At 37.9% G+C, this 22,945-nt stretch overlaps 2 protein-coding genes across 3 annotated transcripts in view; both read right to left on the bottom strand.

Annotated features, from left to right (window-relative positions):
• Positions 1 to 2,670: 2,670 nt before the first annotated feature.
• Positions 2,671 to 4,777, bottom strand: LOC110164116 (la-related protein 6-like). The gene is made up of 3 exons (XM_020929143.2): positions 4,676 to 4,777; positions 4,418 to 4,589; positions 2,671 to 3,471 (listed from the first exon to the last, which is right to left on the bottom strand). Exons 1-3 carry the CDS (start codon positions 4,684 to 4,686, stop codon positions 2,671 to 2,673), a joined length of 984 nt encoding a protein of 327 aa, XP_020784802.2. The 5' UTR covers positions 4,687 to 4,777.
• A 9,799-nt stretch (positions 4,778 to 14,576) lies between these two features.
• The window catches only part of LOC110164091 (protein tyrosine phosphatase receptor type F), a 288,692-nt gene continuing 280,323 nt past the window's right edge, over positions 14,577 to 22,945 (bottom strand). For both annotated transcript variants that reach the window (XM_020929120.2, XM_020929118.2), the window contains 3 exons: positions 20,223 to 20,377; positions 18,741 to 18,876; positions 14,577 to 16,153 (listed from right to left, as the gene is read on the bottom strand). In XM_020929120.2, coding sequence (XP_020784779.1) covers positions 16,085 to 16,153; positions 18,741 to 18,876; positions 20,223 to 20,377 — 360 coding nt within the window. In that variant the 3' untranslated portion in view covers positions 14,577 to 16,084. The remainder of the gene's footprint in view (positions 16,154 to 18,740; positions 18,877 to 20,222; positions 20,378 to 22,945) is intronic.

Consider the following 22,945-nt stretch of genomic DNA (forward strand, 5'->3'; position numbering starts at 1 on the left):
CGCTCCAGGCTCCGTGTGGTTTATTGCTCAAAAATACCATGACGAACATTCTGAGTGTGAGCTTGCCTCTGCACACAATGACAGATCTGACCTGTAACTTGGCTTTCAAGTCATAGCAATGACATCTCTACGGAGACAAGTAGGTGCCAGGCTTTCCAAAAAAAAGAGTTACATAATGCATCTTTAATTGAGACTACTTGAATGATAAATTGTTTCTAAATAAATACTGCTGAGAATTTGTGTATTTTAGAAGTTCAAAAGTTCAAAAGTGAAATGACATCTCAGCTCTTGGGAATGCTCTGAAGCGTTTCCATTGGGCGTGGATGAGTAAGGAGGACAGGAGCAGATTCTGTTTAGCTTTGGGCGAGATTTTAAGGAAGCCCTCAATCAGTGACACTGTAAACACGCCGCTCCAGCCGAGGTGCGCTCAGGACGCCACTGTTACCGCGCGCTGCAGCCTGCGCCTTTCCCAACGCGCGGTTACGTGAGCGAACAAGACACCTTCAAACCCACTGTCATCCCATCTAAATAAGCAAAAGCGTTTTTCATCAGAGGTGGAAAGAGTACTGAAAAAGTATAGTAACATGGCTGAAAAGTGTACGTCTACTCGATTACAAGCAGGTCTACGCAAGTACTATACCGTTGCCAAACTGATAGGCCTATTTAAGTAAAAAGTAGACATGAAAAACTACACAAAGTACTTCTTGCAAGTTCTTTTTAGTATTTTAGTATAACCCTAGAGCACTTTTGTACAAAACTTAAATCATTCAGTTTAATGGTCAATCACAGGAGGCGATGTAGTGCCGTTCGTGTGTTTCTATTGGAAGTTTTAGGCCTACTCAGAAACTTATATGACTTTAAATGTAACAAATGACAATTACATGGGTAGAATTATACTCAATTACACTACAAGTACAAGTACATGTTTGAAAATCTACTCAAAAAGTACAACCCAAAACATCAATTCAATTATAGTAACGTGAGTGGCCTAATTGTTAACCTGCGTTCCAGCCCTGCTTTTTACAGAACCAAAGTCTAAACACCAGTCAGTCATAATAAAGCCAGAGACAATGGGCGAAGTTTTTGTACATACCTTTTGCTGAAAGACGACATGTTTCTTCTGGACATAATGGTACCGAGGTGAAGCCATTTTGGGCCTTATACAAATATACAGTAATTAGTGGCAGACGGAGTTGTATGGGCTTGTTTCTGACTGGAAATGAGGCTGATTTCAGCACCTAAACACCTTTAAAATAACCCTTCACGTGCGTGGCGAAGTACAACTTCAGTATTCGTGGTTAATACTTGCGCTGAACTAAACATTTGGAGGATTAAACTTCAAGTGTTGGCGGTCTATTAGTGCGTACCACGAGTAAAGGCTGCCCTCGTCTGGTCAATGTCAGAAACTACATCATTCACATGTAACGGAAGCTATTCAATTGGTGTATTAGGGTATAACATATAAATAACCCAATTATTATATTATATTATAATTATACACAGATATAATATGTGTAGCCAAATTAAAGGTACACTATGCAATCTTTCTGTTGGAGGGTTCTTCACCTGCTTGTCACCATGGAGATGTTGCAGGTTTTTCTAGAATATTCAACAGTGTGGCCTTAAACATAACCATCTCCATGGAGATCAGGTTTGGCAGCTTAAGTTATAGATCAGATCTGTGGACTGGTGACCTCGCTAACAGTAATAATGCAATTTTGTGAATAAGAACACCTTTTTCTATTGAGTAAATACAAGACTTTTGAAGCAAAGCAACTTCTTTGAGTCAAGCATCAGATAAATTACATAGTGCAAAAGGTGCTCTATTGAGAAGTACAAAATGTAACTGGACATTTATGTGGTTCTAAATAAACCATGTTGGTTATGAAACACCCTCATGATATAAGCACTGGAGTGATTCAGAGCACAGACTTAAAGCAGTTATGTGTGTGTCTGTGGTGAAGCAGGCCACATCATTAAAACTGAGATTACACAAACAACAAACTGCTGTTAACTCCACTTAAACATTGTTTCACATGACAAAAGGACAACACAGAATGTTTTATGAACATTTGGATAATTGGTACTGATGACAGTTGAAGTCATCAACATTCCCTGGGGGTGTGATGGTAAATGGAGGCACTGCTCTGTTTGAGGCTCTGTTAGACTTTAATCTGAGTTTTGTTTTAATGTAAGCTGACCAGAAAGAGCTGTCTTAGCTCAAACTACAACAGATGAGTTGATCTGTGCAACTCTCTCACACAAAAACAATTACAGTCACCAGCTCGCCAACAGCTTTTCAGTTGGTCACTCTCACCTTTTTTGTTGAAAATCAAACACCTGAACTGGACCGTGAATGCTTGTTTTGATCACAGGCTCCTAAAAATGTGTTGTGTAAATCAATTTTGTGTTGAGACAGTCTAAAAACTTATCAGGCAGTGTTTGTTAAGGTGTGCATTCTTGCCAACATGATAACTACTGAACATTCCACCATAAACATACATGCACCACCCCCCAGCGTGATGTCACTGCAAAGTATCAAGGCTGTTAAGTTGCTCTGTAATGCCCCAAACCTGTGATTAAAAAAAAGTAGACTGGACAGTAAAGATTATTTATATTATCTAGACTAATAATTTATTGGAAACTGAAATATGTTTTAACTACAAATGTTCACGCATATGGCTTCCTTCTATCAGGAAACCCTTTGGTACCGTCTGGGCCTCTTGGATGACGTATCACTTTCACATGGTTTTTGAGCCGAGCCACTCTGTTCCTCCACAAGCACGGCACCTGGGCGTAGTCTCCAGCATCCAGACACTCCTTTACGAGCACCTTTGTACGTCCTGACTCCGAATGTGTCCCCTCACCCACTGCCTCTTGTCTCTTTTGCTTCTCCACATTTTCAGCCATTTCGTTTACTTCAGGAACCACCTCAACTGGTTCTCTCCCATCCACTTGGTTCTGTATTTGTTGCTCTTTGTTTATAAGATACGCAGACCTGAAACCCAAAGTCACAATGTTTAGGTTTTTCACAGCAGGCACATTCTCCGCCCCCCTCAGCTCGCCGTACGCTTTCCGAATCGCAGCCAGGGTGTCAAACTTCACCACAGCGCACAAACACTCACCAAGCTCCCTCCTGTGTTTGGCATAGCACTGAAGCTCTTTCGGTAGCTCCTGACCTGGAGGTAGTAACCAATGGGAGGTGATGGTGCCATAGGAGCTGAGTTTGTGCAGGAGATTCTGGGGTAAAGTGGGGGCAGGGTGGAGGTTCTGGGGGTTACTGGGAGCTGGGGTTAGCCAGTCTGAGGGGAGGTTCCACAGAAGGAGGCTTTTGCTGGTGGGGGAGCAGAGGAGCCATTCAGGGTAAGGACGCAGGCGACGTACTTTGGTGGACTCAGAGCTCACCTCCAGTAGAGGGGAGAGGAGAGCTGCTGCGAGGGTCATGTACCAGTTATCAGTCAAGACTTTTATCTAGACAAAACACAAAGCAAATTCAGTTGTTATTACAGGTCTGATATTACACGAAATTGACTCTGAGCTTTAAGCCATGTTAAAATGTTGTTACTTTCTCAAAAATACACCTGGAGTTGTGTTTCGTTTCATTTATTATCAGTCTGTCTACATCTCGAAAGACCTAAATGCTAAATGCCTAATGCTCTGTTTCAGCAATATTTTTCAAGTTACTTTTTATTTTTAGTTCAGCAGAGTTTGGCAGACTCTAGTAAAGGCATATGGAGTGGTTTCAGTTTTAGGGAAGAACTCAGCCTAAATATGCTGGGTCTGCGTGTGAATGACATAAAACACAACTCAGTGATGTTTTTGATGAGGAAACCACAATATTAGCCAGATTCATCAGCGGGTTTTACTTTGTGGAAACCGTCTGACCTTGCAGCATTAGAATTAGTTCGCTCGACAGTAGGCGGGTATGTTATATCATTTAACCAGTCGCTGCTATTTGGTCGTGATGTATGTAATGCACCACTAACGGGACTAACTGGTATGTTAAGCTTTTCCCAAATGAGGACTTATTTGGCAACCAACCATTCATAAATCCATTAATCTATAAGAAATTACAGCTAAAAATCACCCGAATACTGATCATTTTGGGCTGTTAATGTTTCTTTTGGAGCTCTCATTTGTTTACATTAGCAACCAGTATTGGAAAAAAAAAAGTGATTTGAGCAAAGATATGTTGGTTCACACTGACTGAATTAAATGCAATTAATATTAGATTTATTATGGGTTTGTGTCTGCTTTAGTCTTGTTTTTATTCAAATTGCTCTGATAAACACTAAACTGAAAACTATGAACAAGGCCCAGAAATCAAACTTCAGTCTCCCTTGTTGTGAGGTAGCAGCGTTAACTACTCTGCCACCACGTTAATGCTTTAATTCTACCTGCCGCGTGCAAATTTTACCTTCTTGAAGCAGGTGAGGAGCTTGATTTTCACAAATCTGTCCTTGTTCTTCTGGATATGCTTGAGGAGGAAGCCATCTTCAGCCAAATGTTCGTCCGAAAACAGCACCTCCAGTTGGGCTTTGATCTGCGGTACCACCTCCTGATTCTCCTTATTCGCGGAGCAACGCGAACTGCAGCAGCACAATGAAATAAAAAATATTACAGTGCTAAAAACTGACTACATGAACATTTTACACTAATAATAAAATAGTCTTACCCAGTACTCATGGTGACACTGAAGGAGAGTGACTAGATGAATCAATTTGAATAATTAAAAGCAGCTATCGCTCCAATTTGAGGCAAAGTCTGTGAAGTGCCTCGAGTTTGATTAAAGAGTGAAACAAACAGACAACTGGAAAGCTCCACAAGTGACTGAACCATGGCAATGTCATATGTTTCTGTTCGAGCCAAAAACAACAACAACAGTTCGTAAAATGCCAAAATCAGAATGTTGAGAGACAAGGGGAATTTTGAAATGTTTCTTAATTTGCATGTTTGTACCACACTGGGATAACTAATGTTTCGAAAATGTCTGTATATTTTAGGTTTATTATGTTTTATTATTACAGGTAATTATTAGTTTAGTAGGAAAACACAATATCAGTCTTGTCAAATAATAGGCCTGCCCTGAATTGCCCTGAATTCTCTATCATGTTTTTTTCTTTTTGTGTGTCAAATTTGCAAATATTCATGATTTCAGTTTCAATTTGTATACAAAAGTTTGAAGACGTTTTCCCCATTCAAAGATGTAATATTTTGTATAGTTAATTTATTTTTACTGGTTTTATTTATTTATTTACTGCTATTTTATTTTATTTTGATGGTTTTAAGACTAGTATGATTAAATCGGAGCATTTATTTCATCATTATATTATTTGTGTGGTTGTTAATACTATGCATTTGTGCAGCACTTTGGAAACTGTTTGATTATGAAATGTGCTATATAAATAAAGTGGATTGGATAAGATTGGATAATTGCTATGGAAACTAGAGATGTAACAATAACCAAAATATTGTGATATCGTGTCGTCAAAGTTCTCACAATAATATCGTGAACCATCACAATATATCGAATTACAAGTCTCTTTGCTTAAATTAAGAGCTATGGTGCAGCAATAGTAAAAAAAAGAGAGAGACATTTACATAGACCATGATCTTTTGCTCCATTTCAGTGTAGACTATAAGAAGAAATAACAGTTCTAAGCACTTTTAAGTCTTAATTCTTTGGATTAAATCTTGTCAAGGCATTTTAAGAGGAAAAAGTAGCATATCCACAGTTTTGTTCGCAGCCTCCACAAAATATCACAATAAATATCGTACTGTGAGATGTATACAGTGAAAATATCGTACCGGGAGATTTGGATATTGTTACATTCCTAATTGTGAGCCTCCCCACCATATCGTGAGCTTTCCCACTATATTGCAATAAATATCGTACCGTGAGGTTCATACCATGATGATATCGTATCATGAGACTTGAATAACTACCCCTAATGGAAACTGTCCAAATCTCTCATCATTCTGAAACCGATGGATATATAACATTACATGCTTAAAGTGCAATGACAAGTTTTCACGTTTTTCAAATTATTACTTGGTTTGTGGGATAGCAGTATTGTTATATTTAAAATAGTTTTACATTAAACTAAGCAAGATTCTGAGTAAGATCTAAGATATAATGTTTGTATGAATGTATGTGTGTGTCAAAGGAGTAGTCTAACCTGTCAAACGCACTTTAAAGTAAAATGCACAAATTGCTGTAAAACAAATGAATGAAGTCTTACTCAAAGCTGGCTTTATGCGGTGATATTGAACAGTGTGAGCATCTGTATTGGCCTCCTGCCTTCACCGACTCCTGATGGGAGCAGCGGGAGAGCAGCAGGTGTGACTGTTTTGGAAAAGATTCTGCTATTTTTGATTACTTTTCACTGTCTGTAATGACTTCTAACAAACAAAACAAAGTCACAACATTGGGAGATGTCTGTGACAGAAACGCATTGACTCTTGACTCCATCTAGTGGTAGAAAATAACACTGAAGTTGTCAGAAATGGACTATCGGAACAGTAGAGAATGGTACTACAATGTCATCTACATAATTTTGGGTTATAAAAGATCATTTAGTGTTTAGACCAACTTTAATGACTATTATGAGTGCATGGACCCTTTTGTATCATAAGAGTGAAACATAAAATTGAGCAAGTAAGACAATATTACTTTCTACTTTGTTTTTACTCTTTCACCTGTCAATGTCAGCCAATCACATCCTAAAGAAGTGGACTAAAGGGTGAAGTATAGTTCTGCATCTACTCAATGCGCACTGCCACCGTTGCCTTGTCGCCGTCATTTTTCATTTATGGATCTGCGTCGAGGTCTATGCACTGTGAAGTAATTCACCACCAAAACTTCAGGGGGCTAGGATATATGTCCATTCATATATAGAGTCTATGCGTGTGACCTGCAGACATATAATCTCTGAAAAGTTTAACATGAACAAAAGTGAGCACTCATTTTCCTTCAAGTTCTATATTAGGATTTTTTTTTTGACAAAATAGTGAAATAAAAATAACAGGATCATGTAGAGTGGGTTAATGTGAACATTTTAAGACCAAAATAAAGAACATGACAGCAGCAGTTAAAGAAAGAGGTGCAATGATTGTGAATTGGAGCCAGAGTCAGCGTGCCCATGCCCACTTCCTATTTGGAACGCAGAGGTTATTGGGTTAGTTATGTCCATTTAAATATACAGTCTATGATAGTTTAACTGTTCTCTCTCTCCTCTTCATCTTTCCACACATGCGTCAGTGTCCATACACCCTCATTTCACAACAGCAGCTGAATCATCATCTCCCTCAGCCTCTTCAGCCCCTCATCTTTACCAACACCTGTGTTTTGGTACCACTTTAAAGATGCATTATGTCATTTTACTGGTGATGTGCGTGTATGCCATCAGCCTGCAGAATAGCATTAAACTCAGCATCTGCCTTGCAAATGCTGATTTTTGATTTATGATTTTTATTGCTTAAAAACATACCTTGAAAAACACATTTTGTTACCTAATGTGAGCGGGGGTTGCCTCTCCACGGATGTGATCTGTAACTTGGCCTGATGGTGTTATATCCTATTTTTCATGGAGATAGATACGTTTAGTTCAGTACTGTGAAGATTCCAGGCAAAGCATCAATTACTTCATACAAAAACAGATAGCAAAACCTCTAACAGAAAAGCGACATTGCAAAAAGAATACATTGCAATTCGTATACCTATAGGGTTTAAGCATTTATGTTTTTACACTCAATACACTTTATTACGCTTGTCTGTAGCTCATATTATCCATTATCTGTTATTTCCAACACAATTTAAAGGGCCCATATTACATTGTTTTCTTACCTATGCTATGTTATTTTCTCATCAAGAACATACCTGGAGTTGTGTTTTGATTCATTCACACATGTTTAAAGGGACAGTCCGGAATTTTGGACATAGGGCCTCATTTCCTAGTTAGCCAGAGTGTTGGAGATGTGTGTAGACTCTTTTTTAAATATTCTATCCAGTCCTTGTATTTGCAGAGGTCGCTGGTGCTAGGCTAGCGCATGTCAATGGCCATAGTTATCCTGCCACTAAAAACAGTCTTACCCACTCCACAAAACACCTGACGCAAATCTATTATTACATCAGACTGTCAATGTAAATGTCTGTGTTGATAGAATAATGTTTGAAATAAAACTAACCCTGCATCACATGAATCATCGCATGTTGAGGGACTATTTTCTCAAATATCAGTCCGCCGCTGCCAAGCTTTCTATCAGGAAGTACAACTCACTGCTGCCGTTCAAACACAAGGTTGGTTTTTACTTCTAAAATTATTCTGTTGACACAGACATTCACATAGACAGTCTGGCATAATAACAGATTTGCTTCAGGTGCTTTGTGCAGTGGGTAACACTGTTTTTAGTGGCAGGCTAACTATGGCCATTGACATGCGCTAGCCTAGCACCAGCGACCTCTGCAAATACAAGGACTGGATAGAATATTTTAAAAAGTGTCTCCACACATCTCCAACACTCACTAGGACATGAGACCCTATGTTCAAAATTCTGGACTGTCCCTTTAACACACAAACCCTGCATATTTAGGTTGAGTTCTTTTCTTACAGAGAAAAAAAAACACTCTTGTCATGTCATGTGGCCATGCAGGAAGTGCACCACTGTTTTTTTTAAACGTCCAGTAGAATCTATGTCAAAAGGTAGAACAGAGCGTTTAGAGCACAGGTGTTAAACATAAGGCCGGGGACCGGATCCGGCCCTCCAAGACCTTTAATGTGGCCCTCGGCTGATTTTCTACTAAAATATTTTAATTATATTTTCTATTAAAATATTGGTAATTTTCTGCGGTGCTTAGCATAACAGTGTCTCCAGCGTCTCTGTGCATGGCCCCTCCCACCAGAGCAGCACAAATGAAGACTTGTCTCTTTTCAAACGCTCTTAAAGGACGATCGTTTTGACTGTTGACCGTGACACCCTCATCAGAAAAATGTTAAAAATGAGAAAAGTGGACGCCGAGTGCCGGATTTTCCAAGAAAAATTTACTTATTCCTGTTTGCATACAAGTTCATGTTAAAACATTGTGTTGAAATTGCATTTTTCTTAAAGTTTCAGGTTGTTCATAATATAATATTTTGTAAAAGAAACAGTTCATCAGTTAAAAAAGATTTCTGTATTAGATTTGTGTTTCTCTGCACAATTATTTGAACTTATTGTTATTTTTGGGGTTTATATGCCATGAGTTTTCTGATCCGGCCCCTTTGGGATCAAAATAGGTTGGATTCAGCCCCCGGACCAAAATGAGTTTGACACCCCTGGTTTAGAGCTTTGGAGATGCAGACAGACTAATAATAAAGAGTTACTCAAACATGTATGAATGAACCAAAACACAACTCTGGGGATGTTTTTGATGAGGTAGCAACATTGTAACATGGTTTAACGCTCACAAGAATCCATTTTGTGCAATATAGGACATTAAACATTCAGTAAAGTCACTCAAATTCATTCCACCTGGCTTTTGTCTATAGCTCTTACCCTACACATTTTCATAGCTTTTACACCATGCCGGATTACCCTCGCTATAAACCAAAACTAGATATGGTCCAAAGCAAATCTCCATTCACATCTCAGCGCTCCCCATAGTCACGCTCATTTCACCCATCGTAAATAACTTTTTCTGAACTTCTGCAGAATTCCCACATCTGCATTCAGCCCTCCTGTTTGGTTCTGCTTGGCTGCTCTGTGCACTCTCCAGGCTGCTGATCCCTCTCGCTGTGTGGGCCTCCTGCAGATTGAAAGAGGGTAGAAATATATATATATATATATATACAAAACTCAATGCACAAGTAAATGAGAGATCACTTTGAGGTTTCTATGTGCTTAAAGGGTCCATGTTACGCTATTTTCTGATCTATGTTATAATGTTGTTTCCTCATCAAAAATATACTCAGAATTGTGTTTAAAGCGGCTCTGCTTGTGTACAAGTCTCTCCATGGCCTAGCACCAAAGTACATCTGTGACATGTTATTGCCATATGAACCATCTCTCGCACTCTGAGGACCTGAGGGACCGGCCTCCTGCTGTTGCCCAGAATCAGGACTAAACAAGGGAAGTCAACATTTCAGTTTTATGCAGCTAAAACCTGGAACAGTCTGCAGATGTGAGACAGGCTTCTACTTTGACAGTGTTTAAATCCAGGCTCAAAAGTTGGACATGATTGAAAAGGTTTTTATTTTTCATTCTGCACGCTTCTCACTAGTTTAATGTCTCTCTCTCTCTCTTTTTAATTTTATGATGTTTATTTATTTTTTGATTAGTTTGTATTGTGATTTTGATGTATTTCTTATTCTGTAAAGCACTTTGAATTACTTTGTGTACGAATCATGCTATACACATAAACTTGCTGTGCCTTATGTTTCATTCACACATGTTTAACAAAACACACACAAATCCAGGATATTTAGGCTGACAGAAAAACAGAAAACACTCACTGTTCCACCTTGTGATGTCACGTGGTAATGCAAGAAGCGCTACACAGTGTTTTTGAACTCCATACACCTTCACTAGAATCATTTGGATAATTTTAGATTTGGAATTGTTGACTAAATTAAAGGTAAAAGATGGAACAGAGCACTTTGAGCATTGGAGATGCAGTCACATTAATAAACCAACATTATTCAAACATGTGAATGTAACAAAACACAACTCCAGATATGTTTTTGAGGAGCTAACAACATTCGAACATGGCTGAAAGCTTGCAAGAATCAATTCTGTGTAATAGAGGAGCTTTAAATACATGTGTAAAAGTGAATGAGAAGTTGAGGGGAGTCTGAATGGAGTTTGTAAAATAAGCGGGGGGCAGCTGTGTCTCGTGTTGACGGACAGAAAGCAAGACATGGCAAAATGTATACAAAGGATTTTAAACCCCAAATAGAGCAAACATGTGGTTTCCTGGAAAAAATTTATGAATCACTGAACGCTGGGAAAGTCAGTGCCAGACCTACCAACTGGCAATCAAATCTGTTATGTTTTTGTTTTGCATAAATGGAGCTCTGCTTATCAACTGTAAATATCCCCAAAGAGGTTGCAGAAAGATAGGACATTCTCTCACCAAACTGTTTGTATTTGTTGGTTTCAAGTGAGATAAGTTTCCCTGGCAACTACTGTGTAAGATAATGGGGGCCACCTGCATGTCTCTATGATGATGATAAATTAAAGTCAGACTTGGAACATTGTCCATGGAGCAAGATCAGTTTAATGCCATTTTTAGGAACATCCTAGACAAAACAATTACATCTCTATGCATGCCCTCCACCAGGCCAAGTTACAGAGCAGGTTCATGGAGAGGCAAGCTTGGACAGTAAGGACGCATGGTTATTTTGTGCAATAAAACTCCCATAATCAAATAAAGTATTTTTATATTAAGCTAACCCATATTATGCACTGGGGCTTTCATTTCTAATCAAAATAGCATATCTTAGCCAAAAGACCTTCAAAACTGTGTTATGTTTGCAATGTTATCAAAGTCGTTGTATTTGCAGAGGTCACTGGTGCTAGGCTAGTGCATGTCAATGGCCATAGTTATCCTGCCACTAAAAACAGTCTTACCCACTCCACAAAACACCCACAGTAAAACTATTATTACGCCAGACTGTCAATGTAAATGTCTGTGTCGATAAAATAATGTTTGAAATAAAACTAACTTTGCATCGCATGAATCATCGCATGTTGAGGGACTATTTCCTCATATATCAGTCCACCGCTGCCAAGCTTTCTATCAGGAAGTACAACTCGCTGCTCCTGCTCAGACATAAATTCTTCAAATGCAAGATTGGCTTTCCTTCTAAAATTATCTTATCACAGGGGTCTCCAACCTTTTTCCTCCAGTTATCTACCTTTACAAAACAAAAATGCCAGAGAGCTACTAGTTTTAGGGGTCACAGAAAATGGAATATATTTAAGAGCCCCGGCGAGCCTTAAATGAGGTACAGTTAGATACCTATAAAGCATAGACCATTATCAATCTATTATTGTACAAAATTCTACTGACACCGACATTCACATCTACAGTGTGGCATTATAATTGTTTTGCTTCCGGTGTTTTTAGTGGCAGGATAACTATGCCCATTGACATGCACTAGCCTAGCACCAGCGACCTTTGCAAATACAAGGACTGGATTGAATATTTTAAAATGTGTCTCCACACGTCTCCAACACTCTGGCTAGGAAATGAGGTCCTATGTCCAAAATTCAGGATTGTCCCTTTAAGATTAGCTGAATGTTGTGTACTAAATGAAATAAACATACACCATACAGTCTTCAGCAATCAGAAGTTCACATGGGTAATAAAAAGACCATGTATCTGATATTGAAAACCACTAAAGCTCTGGTAGCTGTGTCAGAATGCTGTTTCAACACAACAAAAAGTCGGCAAACACACCTGCATACATAACTCTACTGTACTCTCCTTACAATGAAAATCCCCCATAGCTTTCTTAGTCCATATACTCTTCATTACCATATCAAGTCCGATGCATGGCCTAGAAATCTCTCTATACAGTTGGGATCAGAGGAGCGGTGATAGCGACTAAAGCTGCACAGATCAGCGTGAAATCATTTAAAAAGGTTGTATTTTTAGAAACAGATAAGTGAGACACGCAGATCCTCAGGCAAAGAGCACAAGGGCGGACGCATCAGGCAGGATTTAACCGAGCTAAAACACTCAGCACCTGGATAAGGATAGAGATGCAGCGTGTGACTTACATCTTCGGAAAAGTGCAGCTCCTATATTACACAAAACAGATTCTTGTGAGCTTTTAGCCATGTTATAATGTTGTTACATCATCAAAAACATACCTGGAGTTGTGTTTTTTTTCATTCACACATTTTAGTAATTCTGGTTTGTTAGTTTGTCTTCATCTCCAAAGCTCAACATGCTCTGTTCCACCTTGTGAGGTCATGTGGTGGTAGTCAAGTTAACTAGCTTTCTTTTACCTTTTTGTTTCGTAAATATGGGCAATTCCAGGTTTAAAATCATCCAAATGATTCTAGTGAAGGCGCACAGAGTTTAAAAACACAGTGGAGCAGAGAAAAACACAGCCTAAATATGCAGGGTTTATGGGTTAAACATGTGCAAATGAAACAAAACACAACTCCAGGTACATTTTGGATGAGGAAACAGAAAACAGCATACCAGTAATTTATGCCCTTTAAGAATGAATACAGTGACAAAAGGGCCAAAGTCTTATTGGAAGATCTTTACTGTCTTCAGAAATGATTAAATAAAGGTTTTGAACTTTTGGAACACCATGGATTTTTATGCTGTGAGCATGGAGGTTTTCAGATTCGAGAATATGATCATATCAATATGATCATACTCCCAGATGGGGCAAGAGACAGTTTTTGCTGTTGATTACATTGTAGTTTGTGATGAAATATCCCACAAATAAATACACAAATATTGAACCTGATCATTCCCATGAATGACTAGACCCAAGAACTCACTTTATTTAACAAAAATCTGCATTTTAACAATATAAATATCAGCTGCCCCCATCTATTCAACATATTATTATTAGTAGTATTATAAGTGACTATCAGTCCAAATTACAGGTCAGATCTGTGAAGAGGCAAACATGCTCAACTTATTTTTTGCAATAGAATCAACAGCATCATGACTGTAAGCACGTTTTGTTAAAACATTTCAGTTTAAATATTTCTTAACTAAAATATTAATCTTGCCTGTTTGTCTTCAGTTTGATTGATAATTAAGCAAATCACAATCTTTTATTCCATAAAGTGAGCTCTTCAGTGGGTCTTTGGACATGGATGTAACACCACAAAGTGAGACTTGGATATGTTTAGAAATATGTTAAAAAATAAATAAATAAAGCAACAAAGTCGTCAAAGTTTACATTGGTGTCTTCTGAGGACGAGATGATACTTGTTAAAGTAATTCCACTGCTGTGCTGTACTGAAGACATTCAGAGCCATCTCAGCCTTTGTTATCATGGCCTAGGTCATCAGATGTATAATACTCCCTACAATGGTAGCAAAGCCAGACTGGATTGTCCTAGATTAGAATGGACAACACTATAACAATGTCTCCTTGATCTCCTGGGTCCTGTACTCATGGTAAATACTAGTATACTTCTCCAGCTTCATGACTCTTCTCTTCAACTCTCTACTTCAGTTTATTCAACAAAAATAGTTGTTATTGCATTACTACGCTACTGTGACTTTCTCTCATTGATTTCATAAAAGTTCTGACCACAATATTACGTGTAGATATCACTTACACCTGTGTTTGTGTTGCATCTGTGAAAATTTAAGCAAATTGAAAAAGAAGCCTGAAGACAAGATAATACCATTTACAAGCACTGACACCTGTGTAAACTGATCCTTTGTAAATGCATTGTAAAAGTATATTTGGAGTCTACACAGGAAAATCCAATAATATTAACTATAGGACAGAAAATAAAGAGCAAAAGCATTAGCGGTATCAGGGAGGATTTGCTGAGCCTCAAATACACAACCACCTGGATTAAGGAGAAAAGAAATGCCACACAGAGCCCAGATTTGTACAAAAACCCAATTATTTAACTTTATTAACATCAATGTTTTCATCAACAGTTCTTTTAAATTCCAGTTCTTTATCAACAAATAGAAAACAGACTGTGTGTACAACAGATCGAACCCCTACAGCACTAAGCATTCACAAGGTAGAAATGAAGAGATTGTTTTTCTTTTTTTGCGCCAGCGTATTTCATGTCGTCCCCATCGCCCTGTCCCAGCAGCGCCCTCTTGTGTCAGTGTGTGTGGGATGGGCGGGTCCTGTCATTGTGCAGGCAGAAGGGGGCGCTATTTGTGCTGTTTCTCCTCTTTCAAACCAGCTGTCCAGTTTACTATGGGATACAGTAGTTTACAATGGTGTTTTTCCATAGACATAGACACTCAAAGACAGCAGGCTTCTCCATTTCAGCTCAAATCTCCTGAAACAATAGACTTCAAAGCTGTGGATATATCTATGTGTAATTGTACATATATATAATCATTATTATATATATCTATATATTTATAGTTCTATTTCTGTATAAAATAATATCGCGTTCAGTCCAAAGGGGCTGAGTCTCTCTCCTTGTCGTTGTAGGAATGGTTGATTCTGTACAGTCCTCTCTTTCGCCCGTAGTCGTTTCGTTTGTATCCATCAGGGGGCAGCGAGGAGATGAAGAGCTATATATTCAGAAATTGGGGCGTTTTCGTTCCTTATTTGGGTAAAAAAGTCAGTTTCGCTCAGGTAATATGGAGCGTGAAGGCCTCACCAACAAAATCATGTACAAATTATGTGCTTTCAATGCTGTACACTGCTGATTTAGTCTTTAATTCGGTTCAACTAGATACCACATTTACATGACATTAGTGTGTGCTCCCAAATGAGTTTTATCGACATTGTTTTTAGAGGATGGCGTAAAGGAGTAAAAAAAAAAAAAAAAAAAAGGCAAAAGTTGAATTGAATTGACCAAAACAAAAAACAGGTTTATGACACAAAAGAATTGGCCAAATGATGTTGAACCCCTCAGCAGCTCAGAGAACACTGGTCCTCCTGAATTAGTATCTAGGAACGTGTTAAAAATACATGTCCCTTGTGCTAAAGTACCCTAAATAAAAACAATTATGAAAAAAATAATGCACTCCCCACACTGGGCAGTTTAAGACAGCATACAACATGTCCAATGTTAAAATGATTAATACAAGAAACAAAAACATACTAAAGAAAACATTTCAGAATATAGACAATAAAACTCACAAGATGGCGCCTCTCTAGTAATGCTACCAGTAGCCGTTGACAATCATGAAAGTTTGGCCTGGACAGTCACTCAATGTTAGTGTTAATGTTTAAAGCGAAAATGTCATGGTGGTTGGAAAATCGTGTGCATCGGCTGTGTGTCTGTCCCTTTCTCGCCCCCTTGTGGTAGCAGGGGGAGGGGCGGTCCGGGGGTGCTCAGGTGAATGGTACGGTGGCTGAGATGGGACACTTGGCACGCTCCTGAGAGGTGGGACCGGGAGGCTGTTCGGTGTGGAGTGGTTACGTTGCATAGTGGTCAAAGCTCCCCAGGTACTCCAAGGCGGCACGGTAGCACAGCTGGTATTGGTCCTGGTGAAAACAAAAATGGAAATGACATTAGACATTAGGAATAAAGATGATGTGTAAATATAAAGCAGTTCAAAAAGAATAAAACTAAAAAGTAATGTATGAAAGAGATGAAGTAATGCAGTATTGAGTAATAATAATGTATGCATATGTTTTAATAGAATAATGTAAAAATTGTACACAACTTGATGAAATGATAAGGAAACGGAATGTATTAAATATGTTTTCTAAAGACACATTGTGTAACTTTTCTTGCGGATGATCCATCAAATGTTTGTCTTCATGGAGATGTTATTGCTTTGTCTTGAATGTTTCACAATATGGCATTAAACCTTTCTATCTTCATGGAGACCAAACCAGACCAAGTTACAGGCCAGATCTGTGGAGAGGCAATCCCAATCACAGTCAGGATACCTGTTTTTCTAAATATTTTTGAGCAGTAAAACCACCTATAGTTGAATAAATCTAAGGCAGAGCTGTTTAAAGTTATACTGCGGAACATCCCAGGCAGAGCAATGACAAGCAGGTGACGGATCCCCAAAGAAAAAGATACACAGTGCAGCTTTAACACTGGGGAAAAAGGGGTGGGAATAAATAAGTTTATATTTCCATCCACTCCTTTTCGAATATGTACATTATTATTATTTCTTGTATATAAGGAGTATTCTTATGCTTTTGTTGTGTCTTAATACTGTTTAAATCCAAGCTCTAAATAAACACCAACAACAACATTAGAAAAGCACTGGGAAGCAAGCTTATTTAGAATTTATTATTACCAGTTATATTTTCACTCTTTGTTATTATATTATATTGTGATGTGTGAGCGACTGTGTCCAAATAATTTCCCTTGTGGATCAATAAAGTTTTTCTAAGTCTAAGTCTAAAGTGCCTGAAAAACAAACAGGTTGCGTTCACAACATAATAAAATTGGTTAATACTTTGCAGTGTATGTCTATGGTGTAATGTTTCTGTGGTTACCATGGTGACACAATGCGCACATGAGCAAACACAGACATAAAAGTTATCAATAATTATTAGTGGTTTAAAACTGAGATGGAGGACAGGATTTGCTTTTTTAACTCTCCTGTTTGTCCTACTGTAATTGTAGTCACTTGACCAAAGTCGGAGCGATGGGATTCATACGCCAAGTTTTTGGAGCTCATCCCTAACAAATATTAATAATGTTCCAAGATTTTATTTCAGATATTTCTTTCAAAACCAGTAAAAAGTTGCATTTGCCCTTGCAAATCAACTGCGATTATGATACAAGCAAATTCTAGAAGTGAACACAACCTATAAAAGTTATTAGTAAAGCATATTTTATTTATTTGTATTTATTTATTTATTTTCTTTCTATTAACCAGCACTAAGTGAATGCCAAACACAGGGGACAGTAGGGACAGAGGAGCATTGTAAAGTGTCTGAGAAGTTAATTGGCTAACAGCTGCAACAGCCTGTCATTCAGATGGAGTGGAGATTTGAAGAAGTAAAGACAGACTGTGCAGTAAGCTTCAAATTAAAGGTTAAGGGATTAGTAATTAGTCAAAGTACTTAGCTAATTGTTTTGGAGTTTTTGAGGATGCTGATGGAGCATTGGACGGGTGATTATGTAAAAGCGATTACATTTGTGTTAAGATCTTAATGGAAACAAGCTTTACAACTACTACCTTTATTACACTGTTAGTTATTCTGAAATGGTTTAATTTTTTTAAATGGTTTTCAATTCAAAATTGATTCTCGTGAGCTTTAAGTCATATAAAAATGTCACTAAATCCTCAAAAACATACCTCGAGTTGTGTTTTATTTTATTCATATGTTTGAGTACGACTTTATTATTTGTTTGTCTTCATCTCCAAAGCTCAAAATGCTCTGTTCCACCTTGTGATGTCATGAAGTGGTAGTTTTGCGGTTCACCTTTTACCTTTTAATCAGTAGAAATGAGCAATTCTAGGGCTGCTTTTGTTTTTTCTTCAAATGATTCAAGTGAAGGTGTGTAGTTAAAAACACAGTGGATTACTTCCTGCATTGCAACATGACATGATAAAGTGGAGTTTTTTTTTTAAAGTTTAAGTTCAAAACTCAGTGTAAATACTCAAGGTTTGTGTGATAAACTTGTGTGTATGAAGCAAAACACAACTCCGAGTATGTTTTTGATGAGGAAACAACATTATAACGTGGATCAGAAATATGGAAGCATAATATAGAACCTTTAAATTCTCTGTTATTATATATATTAAAAAAAATACTATATATTTTGTATCAGTATATATTCTTCCAAACAAATTACATGACCAACAATGTCCTAAACTTCTTTTCAGTGGCTACAGCTTCCATAAAACCAATTGCATTCAGTGTTGAGCTACTGTAGATAATCCGCCTAATTTCTACTGCATTATCTGCAACACGAGACAGATAATCTCTATATTCATAATCTTATAGTCAAATTTAAGTTATTCAAATTCTGCATTATCCTACAATCACAATCTGCCACTAATTGGTTGGAAACTACATTCACATAATGACATTAACATAATACAATATATGTGCTATTTATGGACACATTTAAGAGATCTGTGGTTGCCGTGGTTACCTCAGTCTGCACCATGGCGGGCCTCTGGGTGCGGAGCGTCTTGACGGTTTGGAACAGGTCGACCACGCCCTCGTACCTCATCCTCTCCAGCACGATGCTCAGGGTGATGAAGACCCCGGTCCGCCCCACTCCGGCACTGCAAAACACAAGTACAGTTACACATACACGATAACAAAATAGTAGTATCAATGGTTTACTGCAACATTTACTACTACAATATACCATCACTACCACTACCATCGATGCTACTAGTACTATACTACCACTACTCATACATTACTACTACTAGCTGGCAGACAATCAAACAGAAGTACTTTTGCTACTACTACTGCTGCTACCACTACCAGCAGGCAGACTATCAGACAGAAGTACTTTTGATACTATTACCACTACTAGCTGGCAGACTATCAGACAGAAGTACTTTTGATACTATTACCACTACTAGCTGGCAGACTATCAGACAGAAGTACTTTTGCTACTACTACAACCAGTTGGCAGACTATCAGACAAAGCTGCTACTACTACTACTACTACTACCACTACTACTACTAGTACTACTACTACTAGTACTACTACTACCCTCTGATATTGTATGTACTTGTTTACAGTCTTCTAACTCTTATAAAATGATGAGCTGGCTTTATACTGTAGAGGTTTTTGCTTTAGTTTTTGCTTTAGTTATTGCTAAGCGCCTTGGGCAAGAGACAACATGTTTTATATCTTGTATGATTTGTATTTCCCTATTTTTTTTTATTTTTTTTTAACAAAGAGTGAAGATTTGTGAGTGCAGCCATCTGTGGATTGTTTACAGTGTCTTGTAAGCCCATGCAGACTGGGCATGAATGGGCAGGACAGTGTAATAATAAAAATCTGACTGCAGTCACAATGTGCTGCAAACTGCCTATGAGAAGGATACTGTAAAGGGTCCATATTATGCTATTTCCTGATGTTATAATCTCCTCATTAAAACCTACCTGGGGGTTTGTTTTGTTTCATTCACACATGTTTAACACCGTGCATGTTTAGCACCTTCTCTCAAATAGAAAACACTCTGCTCCTTCTTGTGATGCCATGTGGTAATATAAGAAGAGCTACACTGTGTTTTTAAACTCCATAAGCCTTCATGACTAGAAATATTTGGATACTGGATGCTGGAATTGCCATTCTCTACTGATTTTAAGGTAAAAAGTAGATTTTAACTTAAAAACAACCATTACATGACATCAAAAAAAAAAAAGGAAGAGCATTTTTAGCTTTAAAGATGTAGACGAATAATAAAGGATTACTCCCTAACATGTATGAATGAAACAAAACAAAATTCTAGGTATGTTTTTGAAGAGGTAACTGCATTATAACATAGCTTAAACATCACAAGAGTCTATTTAGTGTATTATAGGGCCTTCAATTGAAAGAAAATAATTCATTTTAATTACTAAAATGAGAAAAATGGATGTAATGTTCAAATAATACAGCCCAACCAACCTGCAGTGAACAGTGATTGGTCCGTCCTGTCCAAACTGCTCCTTGGTTTTGTGCACTTGACCAATGAAATCGATGAAGCCCTCTCCAGTTTTTGGCACCCCCTGCTCGGGCCAATCAGTGAACTGGAACTGGCGGATGGTTCTGGACTGTCCATCCTGTAGAGACAAAGAGAGAAAGATGGAGGGAGACAGAAAGAGGAGGGGTAAATTTGTAACGCTTCTTTAAAAAAGCCACAAAGCAGGACGTTCACAGCTGCTGCCACTCAGTCAGATGGGGCACATTAGGTTTTGTGCCAAACTTGTGCCAAATCTATGACTGAATAATACTGACACCACGGCTCAAGTCCACACTTTAGCTGGGTAATTATGAAAGAAAAAAAAGGGATGTGATTGGGACAAAATAATGAGTGATAATGAGAGACTAGACTCCACGGACTAAACCAGGTCTGAAACAGAACTGAATGCAGTTGGTGAAAATTTTAATTTGACCAAGACTAAACCAGGAGACTAACCTAAACGAGGACTTAAAACCAGGACTACTACTACAAAATATGCTTTCAAAACACCATATTCTGTGCATTGCTTAATGTTTTGTCCTTCAATTGAATTAAACTTAACAAAATTACTGTTATTTGAGTAATTTTGGGACCATTACATTGTAAATCTGCTCATGTAATATTATTTTGAAGTAGCTCTCACAGAGTTCATTTTTGCACTACTCTATCCACCTCTAAACAAAGCAATAGAATAGACCATTATTTCTCAAAAACTGGGTCGCAAAAGATTTTTGGGGGGTTGCCTTGTCACGATCTGCATGCATGTGTATGCTTTGTATAATTTCTAAACTTTTTGTAATTATTGTATTGACTATTTTGTTCCAATATTGCTTGTTCAATTGAATGTTAAAAAGAAAAAAAAGGGCTATATTTAATGTCCAAATAGGCAACTTATGGACCTTTTATTGTTGGTTCAATAACTGTTTTTCATTGTTTAAAACTTGAGTTATACTAATTGTACAGAGACACGATCACTTGGTCAACAATAAAATACCATTATTAATGTTCAATAATGATCAAATCTACCTTAATTTTGCGATTTACAAATAATGTCTATTGAATTGGATCACAAAGGTTTGTGACCTTTAAAATATGGGTCCCCAGAAAAAAGTTTGGGAAACTCTGGAATAGAGGACTAAGCTTGGACTAGAGGACTACTACCACAAAATGTAATTCAGGATTGACCCTGAATTAAACCAGTTTACCTACTATCTGTATTTAGATTACCCAACCCCATTGTATTCTCACACTTCACCACTAGCTGCTATCTACTTTACTTCTGTCTGATAGTTTCCCAGCTTTGGCCTCACAGAAGAAGACCAGAGAGCGCAGGTGAGGTGAGAGGAGGGGAGCAGGTTTCACTTCTGCCATCTACTGGTAATGAAACTGTGTAATAAATGTACATATGGTAGCTATAAACTAAGACTAAACTAGGACATAAGGCGTAAAATGGTTTTGGACAGTCTGTTTTCTAATTGTTAAAAGGATACAGTTTGAAATAACTAATGAGTGTCTCTGGAAGCTGAGCCGCAGCCTTTCATATCTGCAGTATAGATATATGGGACTAACCCTGGCTGTGGGATTAGGAGGCAGTGTGCGCAGCGGTGACAGCACACTGTATTTATAGCCCATTGAAACCACTGCATCACAGGGAGTTCCAGCTCTGGCCCTCAGGGATCAGCTAGCCTAACGCTTTTCATGATTTTTTTTTTCTTTTTCACAGCGATCTCGACAGAACACACAACATTTGGAGCACGTATACAGTTAGAGCTATGGCGGTGGGGTAAACATGTTTGATGGTGCATTCACATGATGTCGGCCTGTCAGGAAAAATAACACGCTGGATGTCCCTGAAATGATGCCCCCTGCTGTTCGAACACCACTGAGTTTGAAGCTAAAATTAAGATTGCGATTTTTATGTTTATGTTAAAATTTAAACAAGGCAAAGTGAAAATCATATGCACTTTATATTAGGTAGGTGTCTATGGGAAGATTTGAGGATTTGAGTGTGTTCACACAAATATGAATACATGCCATTTTATTTGAATGAAGGTGAAGCTCATTATGCAATGCTAATGCTCATGTTGGGCTCTCGAGATATTAAATTAAACAGCACATCTTTAGCTATGAATAGTGGCTATTCATAGTCATTCGTGTCATTCAGGGGCTCCATTTTAATGCATCTACCTGGTTTGCTTTCTATACCCATCCATCAGTTCGAAATGATAAAAAATAGGACTGTTTCAGTAGCAATTAACAATGTAAACAAAAAAATTTACTCAAATGCATAAATATACAATGAATAAATAAATAAATATCTCCCACTCCTTCTAACCTATTAAAAAATTTTGAATTTCGTTAAATATTCTTAACCTTTTAACCCTTGTAAGTTACCTAGACTTCAGACCATCACAAGCTTTTCTGAATTAGGGCCTGTTTACACCAGAACGCTTGTGGGTAAAAAATGACAAAATATTTTATCGGAAGTGCCTTTCATTTAGACGGTGACGGCATTTTTGGGGCTTAAAAACGCAAAAATCTGAAACTACCGACCAGAGTGGAAAAGCTGAATACGCTCCGCTGTAGTGTTTCCGTCTACACTGCCCGACACGATCATTTAGCACTTTAAAGTTACACATCAGGCTATTTACAAAGAATGACATTTAAA

The sequence above is a fragment of the Boleophthalmus pectinirostris genome, unplaced genomic scaffold, assembly GCF_026225935.1.
Source record: "Boleophthalmus pectinirostris isolate CB_2022bp ecotype Guang Dong unplaced genomic scaffold, ASM2622593v1 HiC_scaffold_16, whole genome shotgun sequence".
Classification (NCBI taxonomy): domain Eukaryota; kingdom Metazoa; phylum Chordata; class Actinopteri; order Gobiiformes; family Gobiidae; genus Boleophthalmus; species Boleophthalmus pectinirostris.